Genomic DNA, 18,920 nt, shown 5'->3' with positions numbered 1-18,920 from the left:
AGCAGAATATTTCAGCTCTGAATGTTCCTTGAGTTGAATTAAATATCAATGACCACACACCGCTCCATCAAGCGGTGGTATTAGGCGCGCGGGGGAGGCCCCGTTGCGACGCTCACACCGCTTTCCCCAGAAGCGGCTGCGCATCGGCGAAATCGCAACGGCCTGCGCGACCCGTGCTGTGCCCGGACTGGGCCTGAGGGTCTCGCCTGCGAAATCGGAGGCCATCTGGTTTTACGATAAGAAGAGGCGAGGGACCCCGCCGTCCGGCCTATGCATAAACATGGCAGGCGAAACCGTCCGGGTGGGATCGCAGATGAAATATCTGGGTCTCATCATCGACAGCCAGTGGACGTTCGAGCCACACTTCGACTCCCTGATTCCGAAAGTGTCGGCGGCTGCTAATGCCTTGTGCGGCCTGTTACCGAACATCGGCGGGGTGGGAGACGCGGTGCGCCGACTTTACGAGGGCGTCGTTCGGTCCCGAGTGATGTACGGGGCCCCGGTTTGGGCGGACGATCTGATGGCGAGACGTCGCAGCATCCTGCTCCTGAGGAGGCTGCACAGGGTAACTGCCATCAGAATCATTAGGGGATACCGGACGGTGTTCCACGCGTCGGCGACCACTCTAGCCGCATCCCCCCGTGAGAGCTCCGGGCGCTGGCGCTCAAAAGGAGATACACCCACCGGAGAGTATGGCACCCGGGAGAAGATCTGACCGAGCAGGCGGCTCCAAACGACCCAGGAACCGCCGAGGAGGACACGTGGGACCTGTGGCGATCCCAGCTGATCAACGAGGGAGGCGAACATCGAGGCGCGGAGGCGGTCCTCCCAAACTGGGAGGCATGGAGAAGCCGTCACGGCCTCCCGCTCACATTCAGGATGATCCAGGTGCTCACCGGACACGGCGTGTTCGGCGAGTTCCCGAGGAGAATCGGACGAGAGACGACAGACATCTGTCACCACTGCGGAGAGGACAGGGACACAGCGCAGGGATACAGCCTGGAGCTCTGCCCGGCGTGGGAACTGCCCCGCTACACTCTTCGGCATACCATAGGAGAAACTCTGACTCCCTCAGCGATTGTAGAAGCGATGCTGAGAGGGTCACAGGAATACGAGGCCGTCCGCCTCTTCTGCGAGCGAGTTATGCTTGCGAAGGAGCGAGCGGAAAGGGAGAGAAAGAAAAACTCTCACCCTTGCAGGATAAGACGATGGAGAAGGATGGCAGTCAGACGACCTAGAGCCGGCCCATCATCGTCTCAACGGACCACGACTAGAAGGAGCGACAGTGCTAGAGGCAATGACCCCCCTTACGCCAGTTAAATAGCCGGGAGGTATTAGAACTGGCTCGAACAAGAGGACGCGAGAAGGGGATGCAACGGAAGTTAATTCATAAGAGGTTCCTGGAGCACCCCTGTCACACGCGTAGGATGGTCATCGTGGAGTTTTAGTCGGTAGGAGTCCGACACTACTCTGCTGTTACACGATTACTGCAGCAGCGGAGTGTCCATGAGGATTTCTTCACGTACAAAAAAAAAAAAAAAAAGAAAAGATCGAATTTATCTCGAAGATGGATTTTCATTACGGAAAACATGGAATGGGACATATCCTGGTAATATTGTACAAATTGAAAAACTACCTACTTACACTACCTGCTTTTATTCTTCTTACCGTGGAGTTTTATACAAATTCTCACCACTGTGTGTCGTGTTAAGCGCAAAACAAGGCATATCATCTTTTTCTGAATGCGAGTTTGTAGGATCATTTTATTCGAAAAAGCTGTATTAATCACACTGAAACGAACGGGTTAAAATAACGTAAGAAACTTTGTTGTTACGCTGAACATTTCGTACTCGCAGCTGTTTTAAATATTACTTATTTTTTTTGTATATCATATGCATATTATACGAATATAATTTTTATGCCTATATTATATGTATCTACACTTTTAAATTTTCCACGAGTGTATGAACATCCGCGGCTCCAACTTATGGTTCACAAGTGCTAGAATGAAAATGGAGTTTCCTGTTTTAATACGTTAAGTAGTTTTAATCGTCTTAGACCTAGGGACTGTGTGTTACCGTAAAATTAATTCTTACGCAGATGCTAGTACAATATTACGCAAGTGTTGCGATGTATGGTAGAGTGGGACACGTTTTAAGACTTGAAAATAACGGCTTATGCAAATACGTGTATGTAATATGTACACTATCTGGTTGAAGGTAAATGTCGCCGATTTAAACCCCTCAATTAAATCAAACTGCACCGCCGAGGATTAGTTAGATAGATAGAAATGCAATTTCGTCAGCATCTCGAAAGAGGGAAAAGATGCGATTCCATTACTTTCCTAGGACGTAACTTTCCTGTAATTCTCTTACGAAGATGATGACGACGATTCGTAGCTCCTTTCTCGTAATTAGTTTTTCTTGGCTCGTAGGCCCGAAGTTTCTATCAGTATATCGGCGGGCTTCTAATTTCGTATCCATTGCACGAATCTTTTCCGAAGAAATGCCTCTAGGGAGCCTAAGCGAGTGATCTTAAATGCGAAACTCGTTCCGAAAGATTGCAGGATGCTATTGTTCAAATATGCGATCGTGCGCCAAATTCTGTTTTCACTACGCTAATCGTCTACGTGTTTTTCAATAACAGCAACCGTAAACGCGTAGCTTTTAATCCTTATTGGTCTACCACTCTGTCGCAAGCGACTCGTAAGCACTCGTTTGTTTTATCGAAAGTCGGAAGTTAAAGAGAAGGGATCGCGTCAAGGCACTGACGACACGTTCAGTTTAGATTACTTTTCTCTTAGACCCAAGAACTCTATCTTTGTACGACAAAGGGAGAGGTTGAAGATAATCAAGTTGGTGTCTCAGGGGAAGCTACGGAATAGCCAATGTTACGAAAGATGATCTCGTTCGATTCCTTCTTTCTACTATTTTGCGAATTGCTGTCAAACTGTGCGCACTCTCACGTTATGGTTATCACGATGAAAGTTTACAAGGGCTCCAATACACCAGAGACAATTCGGTTTCGCGCGTTATTAACATTGCTAGGCATAATATCGATATACGAATTAACGACGACAACGTCAATAGGCGCGGCAAGTATGTACCGAGAGACTCTTCTGTATTAATTTGCAGCTTGATCGAGCGTTTGGTAAATAGAGACACGTGCCGATAGTCTGAACTTATTAAACACCGTGTCGGAAAGCGGAAGCGATAAGACAAAGGCAAACACGTTGTAACCTATGAAATTTTATACAACCAGATATAGTTCGAGATTGTTTTAAATTTCAAATTCTTTCTTCAAACGAAACGTCTCGATGAAAGATAGATATGTGTATATATATACATGTCTGATCGAATGACAGTACACAGGTAATCGGTCACGCGTTGCGTTCCTTTTCGCAAACCACCAGACCCGCTCAAGACTTTTTATATTGACAAATCGTTTCGTTCTAATCCAACGACGCGTAAACGAGGGTCGCCTTGGAGCGTCAGGATTGAGCCTAATCGAATGGTACGATGTTACGTTCGTTCCTTTGCGCCCCTAAAAAGCTTATGTGTATGTGCTTCTGTTACGTGGTTGGAATTCTATTATATAATATTTTCCTGCAGCTATGCTCGGGTCAATCCATCTTGCCCGAGACATATCTTCATACTTCTAATATAGATATTTTCTATATACACTACCATGCGTCGGTATTTAGACTACATGATATCGTAAACGTGGATTTAAGATATGTTTCATATGAAACTCTATAATCAGATTTTTATCTTTTGTTTTGTTTAGCGAATTATATACAGTTAATTAATGCTTGAGATTCGTGACTTGTAAAATTCCGCTAATGATGTTAGTTCGATTGCGTGCGAGATACGGATGAATAAGTAAACGGCGTTAAGTTACATCTCTCTGGAATTTCATAATCTTTTTTGTGAAATGGCATAATCGCGTAACTTGTGATTTCTGAAATTTACTTTTTAATTAAACTCGTTACGTGTATCAAGAAGCAAACACGTCTATTAACATTGACAACTTGCATAACTTGTGTACGAGTGACTGAAGCTTTTCAATTCGTCTATTTTCTAAATAATTGAATAAGCTGATTTGATCAGATGATTTTGTTGAATATACTTACGGGTTCCATCGAAACGAGTGGCGATAGTATCTAAGAAAGTATTTTGTGGGGCGAGGAGGCCCTTCCTGACCGGCATTGGGGCCGCCCCGCCGCGCTGTCAGGCGCTCGAATCTGTAAAATAGCGAAGAGAATTTTGTTTCAGTCCAAGTCATGCGATATTCTTGCACCAATTATGCGCTCGACATGTATGCACACACTTATACATACGTAAAATGTAAATGCGCATATTCGGATATAAAGCTTGAGATCGCTTGTGCTTTATGCATAAGCGTGCCTAAAGCTTGGGAATATATGCATGAGGAAAAAAGGTCTGAGTCTTCGATAGGTAGGTCAGTGGTCCAATGAAAATAAAGGATTGCGTGTAGTGCGGTAGTTGCAGTGATAGATGATTGCGGTTTAAGCAAACTAGAATGAAGTTATTTTTAGACAAGAGTTTTAATTTAACACGTTCCGAAAGCGGCCACACAGCTTGTACAGAATATGTACTTCGATCTTTTTCTTATTCTATTTTTACACGTCGATCTTTGCGATTCTCTGTGGTTCTTTTCAGCGTGACTTTAATCTTTTCTTTCGTTTCAGATGTATACGCGCAAATTATGTTTTTGAAAGCCGTGAAATAGTCGTATATTTTTTGACAGGGAATTCCACACACGTTCCTCGTTCGTGTAATTTTATGAGTAGACGCAGAAATGCATTTGCAGCAACAGGGATCTCGTTGAAAAGCGTGGAAGTCGGTGATATTCATAGCTTTTCATTATTGGACAGTTCTATTGTTACTCACGTTCTTCAATGGTATTTGTGATTTCTGGAATTAATCCAACTGAAGTTGTACTTTTCTTTCATTCGAATTATCCATGGATACGGGTCGTTAATTTATAATTATAGTAATGTAGTTTGCAGGGAATCTCATATTTACATTATCGCGATACCATGTCACCGTATCATAACATTGTATCTTAAACGCGGCTACCATCGAAACATATTCTACATACTGAGTTAAAATTTGGTTACAGGTTCGATATAACTCGTTGATTATTTCTGAGAACGCTGGAAATAATATTCATTCCATTCAACGAGGATAAATCAAAAGGAGAGGGGATGTCAATTTTTAATGGTGAGTTATTTATTTGTAAATAAACAATAATATGATTCGCGAATGAAGAATTAAAATGAAACACTATATATATATATATATATATATATATGAATTATATTAAAAATGCATAGCAAACCAATTAAGCATTAATGCTCGTTTCTGCGCTTTTTGTCATTATTCAGCGTGGAAACATTCATTTTGACTTGCTTGCCAGCAAGTGCAATTAACCTACGGCTTTGTATAAAATAACCCGTCTGAAGATTAACGTGCGATTTAATTTATTTGCTTCTTTTTGCGAGAAAATTAAAAAAAAAGCTGGAACGCTAGCATTTCATTTATTCGCGAAACAGGTGTGATTGATTTATAAAGCAAATCTATATATCCGTATAGCGATTCGGGCAATGTAACAGGTGTGAGAAGAGGATGCGGTATAGGATATATTCATTACGTGTTTATCCTCTTGTGCAAAATAGACTCATTTGGCAAACGACTCTTCAGTTACTCACTTCATTACAAAAAAATTGAGCGTAATGTTTTAAAAGAATTGATTCGAAACATTCTAAAAAATATCTACTTTCTAAGGATCTTTTGTTCAAGGATCACCGTTTACATCGGTTACGACACGTATCTACCGATTGCTGCCTAATAGATCGAACAACACTGCCATCGTTTCAACATTTTCAAGCTACTAGGTACAGTTTTACGAAGCTCATTTCAGTCTTTAGACACAAAACACGGTCTTATAGAATTATGACAAAAGAATCTAAGGTAAGCAGTGATTCGTTTAAAATGACGTTTATGTATGCGGAAAAGATTGCATCTTGTTGTTCAATTTGCATGCAAATAGTCGAGTATTGAAATTAGCAAGTAGAATCAGTGACAGATACAGACCTTATCGAGAAAAAAGTTCTACCTCAGTGGCAGAACATATTAGGCATTGTATTGTAAACACTACACCTATTTTTGTATCCTCTGCTTTAGGTGTCCCACTAATGTACACTGAACACAAATTCGTATGAATCGCGTATTCGTCCCGTTACGACTGATTCGAGGCTTTATCGCGACATCACAGAAGATATCGGGAAACACGCGGAACGTTTGCTGGTACTCGCATAACTGACCGAGCCGAGGGGAGAAATTCTCTCTATCCTGATGGCCCGGGCTCCTGGCTGACTTGCGCTCCGCGCACCTAAGCGCAACATGTGGTAAACCGTTGAAGGTATACACCTATACACTTACTCCACTCTGTACATGCAAGCAGGTTCGTACGTGTACTCTGATAAGTACACTAATGCGAAACTGTGTAACCTGCACACGCACGCGCGTTGATCGTTTCCAAACGCGTGTGTACCGCGAGCCATAAAACAGGGTCAAGATTTCAACCGAGGATCAAACATGCTGGTTGTACAGTCTTTGATGATTATCTCAGGCAGCATGATTGATGGCTCGTGTCCTGTTCGAGAAAACAATCGAACGATCGTTGATGTAAATACGAGCTTTTTGATCACGTTCGAAACCTCAAATACATCTTACTTAGTGGTATGATTTATCGGCTACGATGCATTGAATAAGAAATTAAGAAGCCTCACGCGTTCTTTGAGCCATTTTCGGGTCGTACTTTCTTATCGGTAGAATCGTCATTGCGCGATCTCTCGTTTCAATATTATGTTAAGGATTTTCTTACAAGTCCTTTCTTTGGTAGAAACGAAAGTGAGACGTAGAAACTCGAAGATCGTAACGGTTAAACGATAGAAACACGGCCTGGAATTTTTCTTCATGATACGTTAAAAGATTAAAGGATCTCGTCGAGGTAAAATTAGATTAATTCCTGAATGTAATTTATAGAATGAAATTGCGGAAATCTAATATTTTATACCTAACTTCGACGCGAAACGCAATGTGTAAAAAAATTTGACCTCTTCATATGAAAAGAAACTAATTAAACTGTTATTGTGTTTTGTAGAGCAGACAGGATAAAAAAATAGTGTCATCGCGTAGTATTAGTTTCTTGAACAGAAGTACACTTATGTAAAAGGTTATTATAGGAATTAACGTAATACCGTTTTATAGAAAAGACGATACGGAATCCAGGACGAATTATTTAAAAGAAAAAGATGCTCGAAAGATTCGCAACGACTTTGAAAACGTCCCGTTTATTTCAGCGAATTTTTCTTCTCGTTATGTGAACGTGTTTTGCTTAGAATTATCTTAAATAACTTAGAATGTCTCGTGTCTTCTTTTAGGATTTGCAACGAAGCAAGATTTTTATTTTGTTAGCTTTCGTTCTAAAAAGACGCAACAAATCAGCGCGTGGATAGCATTAAATATCATATACATAATATCCTAAACGTTATGCAAATGGTAATATCGTAGCATGTATGATACCCGCCTCTAGTGAGTAGGATATTCTATAGTCACATATGCATATTGCTCCTATAAAGGAATTCATTGTTCCTTTAAAGCTCATGTTAGATAGACTATATATGAATTTGCTTCTTATCACGGTATCGTGAATTTTCCAACGATTTTCCGTCGACAGAGAAATTTAAATTTACTTCGATAGTTTCGGTACGAAGATTTTGTCGTTTATCGGCTAATCGCAACACGATGTACAATTCTAAGTGCATAAATAGGAACAGAACTATCTATTCGCAATTATAGCGGACACTTAAAGAACACATAATTTTCAGGCTGAAACGTATAAACGAAAATAAATAATTTCAGTTAAATTATCAGAAGAACTTGTACTTATTATTGTACCTATTTATGCCGCCACTATATTATATATCCGTGTTTATTTAGATCAAAGTTATTTCTTTTCCAATCAACCTGTTTCCACGGAATATATGCGAGTAGAAAGTACCGTAATAAATGAAACGCGATCATAGATCGGGAACTCAGAAAATTACCATCGTTGTGATTTCATGCACCGTTTCATCGACTTTTCCCTCAACTCGATATATGTATTTGTGGTGATTGTACGTATGAGTATATATTGAATGAAACGTTAACTTAGGTCAGTTTCGTAGTATTGTATAATATGGCCGTACCGAAGAGGGTCGATGACTGTATTTGCGTGTTAGTCCATCGTGAACAGAGCATGCAATCTGTAGGCGTCTCTGATATAGATCGTTGTAAAAAAAAATCCCCTTCGACTGTTTAATTCTATAGTCTATGGGTTTAGCGAAACATGGACAGTAGAACCGGTATGTGACATAGCAGACGCGGCAGGAGTCAGGAGATTCAGACCAATGAAGAATCAATGGTGTCTAATTAGAGTATCGTCCTCGTATCATTTTCATTTTTATATTAATTTCCGTTATTTGTACATTTTTTCAATCGTCTGTAATAAAATTTTCCCGTTCGTTTGTCATCTATGCAAGTTAAATATTCTTTGCTCGAACGAAAAAGAGTTTCTTCAAACGTGATGTACGTAAAAGGCAAATCCGACATGTCGGCCTATTTTCAGGCACGAATTCAGCAGCGACGTCAATGCACTTGCGAGAGTAGCGCTTGGAGGTAACATATCAGCTTGCAATCAGTTGGTAATCCCCCATTTCATAGAAAAAATTTCAATACGTCAATTCCTTCGATACTTTCGCGAAAGTCTATTTCGATCTCTTCTCGAATTTTTTTCTCAGCTTTCTTCTTAAGTGGATTTCACCTACTTTATAGAACCCCACTTCGTCTGCCACAATGGTGTTCGATACATTTTCTATAATAATCCAAGTAGGGTTCCCTTAGCCAGAAGGTCTCTATAAGGTGCGCGAGACTAAAAATCTTTCACGAAGTGGAAAATATATTTATTTTTCTATCGTACATGCTACAACGGATACGAACGTGGAATTTCAAACACGAATTTACAATTGTTCACCATGTCGAGAGAAATATCAACTCATGATACAAGCGAATGAATGTTTCCTGCTTATATAAGATGGGAACGTAATACCGAATAATATGTAGCAAAAAACGCGATATTGATAGACTGAAGAAAAAATAATCTATAAAAAAATGCCTGTGTTGCACGAAAATTGTCAGTGTCAGTGGGTTATCCGGGCAGCACGGCGTATAGACGGCGCGTGGTCACGAAGCAGGGTCCATATAATCGATACTCCACTACTTCGAATACCTGACTCCGTAGGGAGGGATGGAGAAAAGGAGACGGATTGAGATAAAAAAGAGGCAAGAAGGTTCTAAGGATACTTACCATTCTTTTCCCTCCCGGTTTACTGAAGGATCTTCCTTGCTTCCCCAAGGAATGTTCGAAACAACAAAAAGTCGTACGAACAATTTCACCATGAACGATGGTAAAATTAACGAGTTCATTTTCCGTCGTCTTACCTCCCGTTCTATTCAACCCTTACTTTTCTTTTACCTTTGAACGAGAAACTGACATATTCCTGCACCGTAGTTTTCTCGCAGCGAGAAAAGACTTGTGCGAAGAATTGTGCTCAGAATAAATGTATATTATATAAATGTATACGCTATAATAAAAGTACATGCTCAAAACGTTTATTTTAGTTTAAGCACGGAATGTATGGCAGCTTTCTGGATGCGCTTTTGGGTCGCAGGGAAGTTATTCCGAGGTTAGCCGACCTCTTGAAAGCTCAAAGCAGTTATTACATCTTTGTACAAACAACGCGATCGTTGCAGACAGAAATTTCCTATTACTTAAACGTCTGAGACATTAGAAATTTTTAATAAGTCTTTGAAGCCGATAGCTCCGCTACTATTATATTGAATTCGATTGTGATTCTACCACCCACGCTGAGGGATTATGTTATAAATATCTATCAATAAGTTCTTTGGTTCCACGTGATCCTGGTGTGCGAATATCTCTACCGGTGAACGAGGTTGCTAAAATCTCCGCTGTGGCAAATAACTCGCTGACGTTTAACATCTGTAATTCTCTTTTAGATACCGGTCGGCCTGGTCTGTGTTTTCCAGTGGTGCCAGGTGCGATGGCCGGACGGTATAACGACGTAACGGCTGCCGCATTGCCGATGTCGTGTCTACAGTAACTACGGTACATGGGGTACGTGTACCCTCGTGTACCTACGCCAACCTCTGACTCTCTCTAGAGGTGGACGACTTATCGACCTGGTGCTAGTCAGGCCTACCACCTTTATCTCGTCAGCAGGTTCAATCACGAAATTTATTACACGATTTGATCGCGTGAGTTTTATCAAACTTAAATCAATTTGAAATCGAGCTGTCCGAGGAAACGCGAAACAGAACGATCTTCTGCGATAATGGTTAATTTTTATTTCATTCGTTGCTGATCGTACCTAAAATATTTTCGTAACCGAATCCTTTTAGTTATATCTTAACGTATGCTATCGATACTAAGATGAAACGGAGAGAAGATAAAAAAATCTTGGAGATGTCGACAGATTTGCGATATGTGTTCTACTCTTTAGCTCTCATTCCCAAGAGAGGGTAGTACCTTCGTAGTGTTTGACGAGAGGCCCTTGTCCTTCTAGGTCGTCTCTTAGAGTGTTTGCGAATTAGGCCGCGACCCCGTCTCCGTCGTCGCGAACCACGATGGTTCTGTGGTAGTGGTCGCAGAGGGGGCTGTGCCGCGAAATTAGAACGTTGCATTCGTGAGGGTCGTCGCTGTCTCGCTCCCGTGGCGGGGCATCAATAGGAATAATACGAGGAACTATGCGATGTAGCTCGTACATAGGTAGACGCGAGTGTAACGACCTTACACCCCCGCAGGTAGCGGGATCGATGGGCTTCAACTCCGAGCAACCTCACATCCGCAGCTCCTACCGCGGGCCAACTTCCTCCACCGTGTTGGCTGTCCCACTTTTCTGTCGCATTTTACTACTACGATGTAACGTTGTTTCGCACCTTACGGCCACTGCTTGTCGACGATAAGCGAACTTGTACTGTTTCGAATAGAAACGGTTCTGCCGGGACAGACAATGCCTAGCAACGAGGCAAGGATTCTCAAACACAGAAAATCATCGGATGTTTCATTAAAATTTGAAAATTCACTGTTGGAAATAACTTGGTATATAAATAGGGTGAATAAAATCAACTAGTTATTTGTTTAAAATATATTGTAAACGTTTCTCATAATGATAGTACGGTCTGAGAATTTTGGAATCAAATTTCATAGAAACGATGAATTAAAGTCGATCGTATCGTGAAGTTTTATTCCCATTTCTCTGTTGAGTAGAATATGCTAGTATTGTGTTACGTGCATGCTGATATGGCAAACGCTTCACTAAGAAAGCAAGTGCATTATTTACTCCGACAATGGAGTTACATGTTGTAATCGTGACATAGATTATATCGTGATTGTTGCAAAGGTGTACTCGTTACGCACGTTCCATTTTATAAAATAGATTTCCTCCCAAAAAATTTTAAAAAACATGATCCTTTTACTTCTTCTATACGAAATGGTTAAAATTCAAAATAGATCGCGCGAGTAACATTCAAAAGATTCTTATTTTCACATTATATTTTATAAATATAGAAGATAAAGTATTATATAGAGTAAGGTCGATGTTTTTGAACTATCGAACGAAAAAATTCTATCTAGGATTGTTTCTTTGAGAACCTTCTACATTAGTACGAATATACAATTTCACCAAGACATCATCACATAATTCTAAGTAGATTCCATATTTTTGTCTAATTCCTCGAAGACGGTCAATAAACCATCTTAATTCGCTTTAAAAGCTTTCAAAGTTTTCAAATTCGCTTTAAAAAAATTATCACATACACATTACAAAACGCCTCCGTTGGTGAATTAACAAAATCTACATATCAAGGTCGAATATCAAGTCGTTCTTGAATTGTGCTTTAACCTCGTCCTTGGCAGCGTCATCCGAGTTGCTCGAACGAATTTCATTCGTACTCGTTACTTCTTCTTTGATACTCGTTACAGTTTCAGAGACTTCTGTACTTTTTTGATTTCCTTTGTACTTATCACGTTCCTCCGTTTCGGAATTTTCGCTTTCGCTCATTCTACGTTCATAAGCACGCCTTTTATTTCGTAATTTTCGTTGGTTCTTTTTACGCTGACCAAGAATACTGGAATTCGATCTAAAAAATTAAACAAGTTGATCGATGTACATGATTATTAAAAAAGAAAATATCGATACAATCGCTATTGTGATAGTACCTGAACAGTTGTCTTGATACTACGTCGTTGAATCGTACTGTCTTTTTTAAGTTGGAACAATCTAATTCAGAATTTAGATCCGGTATCGAATCGTAATGACAATCTATAGACGATGCAGCCGTTCCAATTTCATCGGCACTCGATTCGGATACTGAACGCGAAAGATTATGATTGCGTTGCGATCTTAATATACTTTTTGGGAATGTACCTGTTATATTATTACTTATCAACTCATCTCCGCTGCTCTCTGAAACAGATCTAGTCTTTGTTACAGTATGACAAAGATTTGGTCGTTCTTCCATCGATGTTGTACTGTGTTGTTCAGCTTCATCGTCCGTATCTAAATGGTTCCGCCTAATATTTATAACGACACCACCATCCTCTGTTTGTACGTTGATTTTTTGTTCCGCCTCGAGGCCGTCGTCTTCAGTCTGTAAAGCACGAGTCGATGAGTACAAGATAATCTTTCGCTTTAATTTTTATAGATATTTAAAATACTTACCGTTAATTTTTCTAGTTGATTCTTGAAAGACGCAACGGTAGGAAAATGTTTCTGTTCCATGAACTCTTCATCTATACCAACGTAGTACTGTGCTAAATTTTCCATATCTTCTAACGTAATAGTAAATACAACATTGTTATCCCACGGTTCGACCGTGACCGAATCGGAATTTACAGAATTCTCGGTTATTTTTAAACATAACGAATAGTGCTGTGGAAAAAATCCTGTACCTACAGATGTTAGTAAAGTGTGTATCCCTAAATTATTTTGTAAAATTCTATAGCGAATAGAATCTGGATTGACATTTTTTACATTCACAGTAATCGTTAATTGATTCTTATATATATTACAAATAAATGTTGGCAGTGAATACTTAATACTAGGATCTAAAAATGTGCTTATATTTTTTTTGCTAGTCCGTAGTGTTGTATCACTAGAATCTTCTACATTTTCGCTTTCATATTCCGTTTTTGTAGTTGCAAGCACTGTTTCACATTCTTCAACTAATTTAGGTGTACAGTTACTCTTATGACTCTGACTAGGAGAATCTTCTGTGGAATCTTCTAGTAGTAGCGGCACAGTATTACCAAAGTTACAAGGATCACTATTTACTCCACTGTCCTCTTTGGTATTAGATACCAACACCACTGGTTGTATAACTGGTAGCGTAACAACAAGCTTCTTGTGTTTTGCATCAAACTTAGCATTACCCCTGTCTGCATCCACACGATAAGGTAGAGGAAGCTCCAATAAATATTTTGCAGGTTTTATGCTCTTTACGCTGAGATAACGTTCTTGTACATCTAGAGAAGCATCAGTGGCAGTTTTTAGTAGGGGTAGATCTATAGTGATGATTAATCTCTTAGGTACCGTAGCATTCATTTTTGCATTTCTGTTAGTGCTAAAATCTTCCAGCTCTACGTCGGATTGGTGTTTTATAGAAAATTTTGGTGTGGTAAATTTGTTATCTGTGTCTGTACTTTTATTTGCTTTCTTGTTATAATATTTGGTAGAAGGTGACCGCTTTGGCACTTTCTCCATACGCTTGGGTCTTGGTTGTCTGCTCTTGTCGTAACTGGCCATTAGCTTCTGATAGATTTCTGGTTCTATGTCCAATTCCTCTTCAGGTTGACTCTTGGATGGTTTTCTGATCACAGTTGGATGACATATTCCTTTGTATCTTATTTGTGGAAACTTTATATTTTTCCTATCCAATTTGACCTAACACGTTCAGTAAAAATCAAATGATAAAGACGAATAGATAAGTAACTTTGTACAATGATCCAAGAAAATAGTGGTACTTACATTAAAATTATTTTCAACACCATCTATAGCCGTGTTGTTAACGATTTTGCGAAGTTCTGCGTGTTTCGTCGATAGGAAAATGGTATCAGGATGAAATATCACATCGAAGACTTTGCAACGTACATTTTTTTTGTCAAGGTCATCACGAGGTGGTGTTAACAAGTAAGGAATAGACCATTGTTGTCCATGATGACCTTGTTCGAAGGAAGGTTGACTGCTCGGCGGATCTGTAAGTTCGCTCGTGCAAATATTTAGGAAACATTTTTTGTCTCCGTTTATGCTGGTTTTTATGACGTAACTAGGCTGTGGGGCAACGAATGTAACGTCGACGCCCCGTTTCTTCTCTAACAACGTAATTTCTTTTTGATAGACCTCCATATTTTTCGGATCAGTCACCTCTTCTACGTATTCGATCAACATCTTGCGGAACTCCTCCTTTTTCAGGCACTCGGTCAAATTTTTCAGCTCTTCTTTGGTCACGTCTAAATCTTCCCAATTTTTCCTATGTATGTCGTAAGCGTCCATCTTTCAGCCCAATAGTGTTTACAAATAAAGTCGCAGTAGAATGATCGCGAATCGCTGTACCACGTGGACGGTTGCGCCACTACGCCGGCCGGTTGAATAGCGGTCAAACACGGAACTTCGAAACGTTTAATGGCGCTCGCGCCACTTTTTTCTAGTATTCTCTACTTTAGCGCTATCCTTTTTATATCTCTGTCCTTTTTATATTTACCGTTAAAACAAAACCTTTTTCCCGACCTCTGACAAGACACTTTACCTTTTTTCACTGGCAGAGACAGTATCACGTTGGAATATCGTGTGAATCTGCTTAATTTCAACGTTTCCAATTCTCAGTCGAACATCCTCTTTTGCTGGTTAAGCAAATGCCGGCGTATCGAACAAACATTAACGGCGTTACGAAGGTCGATAGAAGCATCGAATAGCAAAGAAGTAGAATCATCATTTAGCATGAAAGAGTTGCGCTGCCTTTCACCGTTTTTGCTATCTCACTTTATGAATATGTATGTCGATGGATGCACTACAAAATTTGTAACAGAAACGAAGGATCCAACCTAGTTGAACAGGAATAGATCTACATTGTAAATGTCGTATGGAAATGATTTGTTATTTCGCACTTCCCGAGAATTTAAAGGTACAAAAGTTTAATGCATATAAGAACCAAAAATGTATAATATACTCAATGTAATGTACTTTCTATAATACTTAGCGGATGAAACGAATTTTTATTTAGCTCGCAGTTCCTTCGTTATGCCCATAAGGATATCAAAATGCATAAACGTCTGTATTCTAGTCTATTCTGTTGATATGTCGAGTAGGTTAAACCTCTCAGATGTTTAGTTGGAAACCGCGGTTTATGCATGCAGTGAACGCAATAAATGCATCTGGAAAAGCTAAGTTTCGCTTTTCGTGAGATCCACTATTGGTGGGAGTTTAGGTGAAGATGTGGGGATCAAGCAGTACGAAGTCTCTGACCCACTGACATTCTCTTTAGTTACTTGGTAGAAACAAACGCTGATAATTCGTGACTCAGACTTTCGATGTTCGTGATCAGGATTATTAGCAAAATAGTATCTGAAGAAGAAAGATAGCCGTCATCTTGAAGGATCACAACCAGTCGAGTCTCGTTTTGAGATGCGGCGAAATCGTGGCTTGCTAACTAGTGTTGCTGTTTGCTTGACAGTTTTCTTCATTGTTTTAAATTCGAAATCAACAGTGGAAATTGTAAACGATACAGGAAGTAGCATAGAAAAGCCTTACGCTGGAGAACAGGAAGTCCATAAAGGTCAGGTAAATTGTATCCAATTAAACGATTCAGACGAAGGCGAACTAGATATTTCAAAGTATGTATACCGTGAAATCTTTTATTTTCTATGAAATATTTTCGACTTTCCATACAATTTGATATGGTACTGTTTGAGAATTGTTTTTTTTCCCAATAGGATACTGGTCGCGTTTAGATTGTAGTGCAGTGAAAGTGCGTCTGTGAACGATGTAATTATTGGAAAGCGATCTTTCCCTTTTACGATTTACAAACGAGTTTATTGCGTATGATAGAGAATTGGAGTTTCCTGATTACGTATAATACTTTACACATTTTGTTGATTTTATTAATGGACTAGAGATTTTTATACGTTCACGGGAAAAGATGAAAAAATGCATAAAAATTAAGTAAAACAAATCATTGTCTAGCTTCTACTCTTTTAGCCGTTTTCGTGTAAACTCGAATTTGCATGTATAAATCCATCGCAATCTGTCAGTTTATTTATTAATTTAAACTATTAGCTTGTTGCAGCCGCTATGATACAACGATTATTAATATGATTTACTGTGCAGACGTATCGATACGTTACACCTTCTCTTGCTGAATTGGGTGCTCGTGGAAGTTTGCCTAAAATGAACCAGCATGTTTTAATGCTGACGCGTGTACCTGATGCTGGAGCTGAATTGTTAGTCTTGATTCTACAACGTCTGCAGGGTTACAACGCGTTTAAACATATACGATTACCACCTGGTGATCATGGGCTTCTATCAACTCTGCAAGAGGTATAATCTCGTACACGACGTTCATAAGATAGTTTTTGAATTACCGTTCTCGATATTAATGCTCGTCCAATAACACGAAATAATGGTAGTACTATTTCAAATGGCAACTGCATAGATCGAATGCCGAACAATAACGTAAGAAATATGAATCAGCTGCTGATTCATTGGCCGCATAAATCTTGGGAAAATTTAATCATAGTACCATGTAGTGGTTGTTGCACTTTACGCTCATGTCAGAGTCGGTTTTCAGTGTTGCAATCGAAGTTGTGCCACTTTCATCTTTCCAATTAAAGTAGCCGTGTCGGAAATACCTATTTGGAGCAAGTCTAGCTAAAGCCAGATAGAGGTGGCGCGACTGCGCGAAATACGATAGGAAAGTTGATAAATGTTAAAAGATTCGATGTATTTTCAGTATGGTAAATAATCATCGTGACATTTTTAGTTTGCAGTTTTAGACGATACAGGAGAAACCGGTTGTTCGGCGTTTCTCAGTTTATAAATAACTTTGGTTAACTATTTTGTAGGAACTGTTAGTAGAAGAAATTACTAATATCATTAGACAGGAAGCGATTCCTTTGAGTTTCGACGGAGATGTTAGATTTTTGAACTTCTCCAAGTTCGGAAGAGAGTCTCCGACGTTTATTTCCCTAGTGAGAAATCCTATGTGTGCGCATAATTTGCGGAGGTAAAAATCAAATTTCTTTTCGGTAGGATTTTTCGTTTTATTTGTATTTTGTTAATTGTTACTGGCATATTATGAATGTAAATAAGCTTACGTGGTACACAACTATTAATTATACTTAAAGATGTATTTGTTACTTTTCAGATATCGTGAAAGGCGAAGTGACATGCTTCATAGAGCCATACCTACGTTCTGTGGTCAAGATCCTCGATGCGAGTGAGTATTTAATACATTACACCTTTGTAGCACATGGTAACTTTTGTATTTCCCTGTATCGCGTATCAATTGTAGAAAGATAAATAACAAATGGGCGTTAGAACGAGCGAAGGCAAATATCGTTGAATGGTACCCTGTTGTCGGTATATTAAATTACATGGAACAATCCATAGATGTACTGGAGTACAAATTTCCATATTTCTTTCGAGGTGCTAAACGTAGTTACAGAAAGATTGGTAAGTAATTATAATTAAGTATAATTAGGCGGTAAGATTTCAGATTCAATCTAGTTTCAATTCATTTTATTTAGAGCCGAGAAAAAGACACTTTTCTGATCCAACACTTACGCTAAGAGCACGAGAAAGAGATATTTTATTTAAGCTTCTTGAGGATGAGATAGAATTTTATCAATGGTTAAAATATCGACTTTTGAACGAAACATTGATCGACATTGATTAAAGCCATGAAATTTACACGATGATAAGTGTCTAATTTCAAAATATACCAAAGATATTAAATATTCCAATAATAATGATTTTATACAGAAATAAATTTGATTAAAAATTTTTTTAGGAAGAAAGGTATGATCACGGATTCTTTCCCTTTTGTATTTTTACTATGGTATAAACGAGAGACAGATAGATGTATTGTACTGTTCTAAATTGTGCAGAGCGCAACAAAATTTTTGATTTTTTTCAGGATTTTAGTTCCTGTAAAATTAGAATACTGCACAGGAACGATATGCATCTCATTTGCTTAGAATCGACTCCTTTTGCTTAGTGAGAATTCCTAGAAAATATAGGATATACAGAAGAAACTACTTTTCAATCTTCATAGTTTATAATTTATTAATTTTTACATTTTTATTATAAATTTATTGTAACGGTAGCAATAATTTATACGTTTTTCATGTCAGCGTTACACTTATGTTTCTATAATAGTTGTTTTCAACGTGTAAACTACGTTAAAGTATCCTCGTTGTCTTTCGATGCATTGGTAGAAATTTTCTCTGTGATAATACTCATAGGGTAGATAACAATCGAAACTTTCATTGAGCAGTGATCATCGATTGTGAATAATCACAGCACGTACAAAAATTGTGTCATGTGAAGTTCCAAATACGTAATTTTTGTTATTGTAATATACAATGATCTATAGTAATTTGTTTAAACTTGATATTAATTACATTTATTAGCGTATAATTAAAAGTATAAGAATCTAAGCCTTTTTCCCCTTTAAGCATGATATAAAGAGGATATTTCGTTGATATTCAGCTCGTACGAC

The 18,920-nt window shown here is 39.0% G+C and overlaps 3 protein-coding genes and 1 long non-coding RNA gene across 9 annotated transcripts in view; 2 read left to right on the top strand and 2 right to left on the bottom strand.

The window, feature by feature from the left end:
* Positions 1-5,987, top strand: part of LOC138185679 (uncharacterized) — a 31,703-nt gene extending 25,716 nt beyond the window's left edge. Inside the window, exons 2-3 of the long non-coding RNA XR_011174698.1 lie at positions 5,146-5,246; positions 5,826-5,987. This is a non-coding gene — a long non-coding RNA (uncharacterized LOC138185679). The remainder of the gene's footprint in view (positions 1-5,145; positions 5,247-5,825) is intronic.
* The window catches only part of Elk (Eag-like K[+] channel), a 28,285-nt gene extending 21,942 nt beyond the window's left edge, over positions 1-6,343 (bottom strand). For all 3 annotated transcript variants that reach the window (XM_069124776.1, XM_069124777.1, XM_069124778.1), the window contains exons 1-2: positions 6,120-6,343; positions 4,133-4,243 (exon numbers count right to left, since the gene is read on the bottom strand). In XM_069124776.1, the coding sequence (XP_068980877.1) occupies positions 4,133-4,208 (76 nt within the window). In that variant the 5' untranslated portion in view covers positions 4,209-4,243; positions 6,120-6,343. The remainder of the gene's footprint in view (positions 1-4,132; positions 4,244-6,119) is intronic.
* A 5,022-nt stretch (positions 6,344-11,365) lies between these two features.
* Nop17l (PIH1 domain-containing protein Nop17-like) lies at positions 11,366-14,791 on the bottom strand. 3 transcript variants are annotated; one of them, XM_069124783.1, is made up of 5 exons: positions 14,174-14,791; positions 12,865-14,089; positions 12,575-12,790; positions 12,367-12,517; positions 11,366-12,287 (listed from the first exon to the last, which is right to left on the bottom strand). In XM_069124783.1, the coding sequence occupies exons 1-5, from the start codon at positions 14,696-14,698 to the stop codon at positions 12,002-12,004; spliced, it is 2,403 nt and encodes an 800-aa protein (XP_068980884.1). In that variant the 5' UTR covers positions 14,699-14,791; the 3' UTR covers positions 11,366-12,001. The 3 variants fall into 3 exon arrangements, with proteins under 3 accessions (XP_068980884.1, XP_068980885.1, XP_068980883.1); XM_069124784.1 differs by having other exon boundaries at positions 12,590-12,790; XM_069124782.1 differs by having other exon boundaries at positions 12,367-12,790; positions 14,174-14,789.
* A 238-nt stretch (positions 14,792-15,029) lies between these two features.
* LOC138185671 (uronyl 2-sulfotransferase) lies at positions 15,030-18,854 on the top strand. 2 transcript variants are annotated; one of them, XR_011174697.1, is made up of 8 exons: positions 15,030-15,326; positions 15,426-15,982; positions 16,529-16,738; positions 17,263-17,423; positions 17,565-17,636; positions 17,712-17,872; positions 17,947-18,217; positions 18,336-18,854. XR_011174697.1 is itself a non-coding variant. In XM_069124801.1 (7 exons), exons 2-7 carry the CDS (start codon positions 15,827-15,829, stop codon positions 18,093-18,095), a joined length of 909 nt encoding a protein of 302 aa, XP_068980902.1. In that variant the 5' UTR covers positions 15,030-15,326; positions 15,426-15,826; the 3' UTR covers positions 18,096-18,854. The 2 variants fall into 2 exon arrangements, 1 of the variants encoding a protein (XP_068980902.1); XM_069124801.1 differs by having other exon boundaries at positions 17,947-18,854.
* The last annotated feature ends 66 nt before the right edge of the window (positions 18,855-18,920 follow it).

Source organism: Bombus flavifrons, chromosome 12 (genome assembly GCF_040668555.2).
Source record: "Bombus flavifrons isolate JBK064 chromosome 12, iyBomFlav1_principal, whole genome shotgun sequence".
NCBI lineage: Eukaryota > Metazoa > Arthropoda > Insecta > Hymenoptera > Apidae > Bombus > Bombus flavifrons.
The sequence above is the reverse complement of the archived record's forward strand: the minus strand, read 5'-3'. Positions and strand labels throughout refer to the sequence as shown.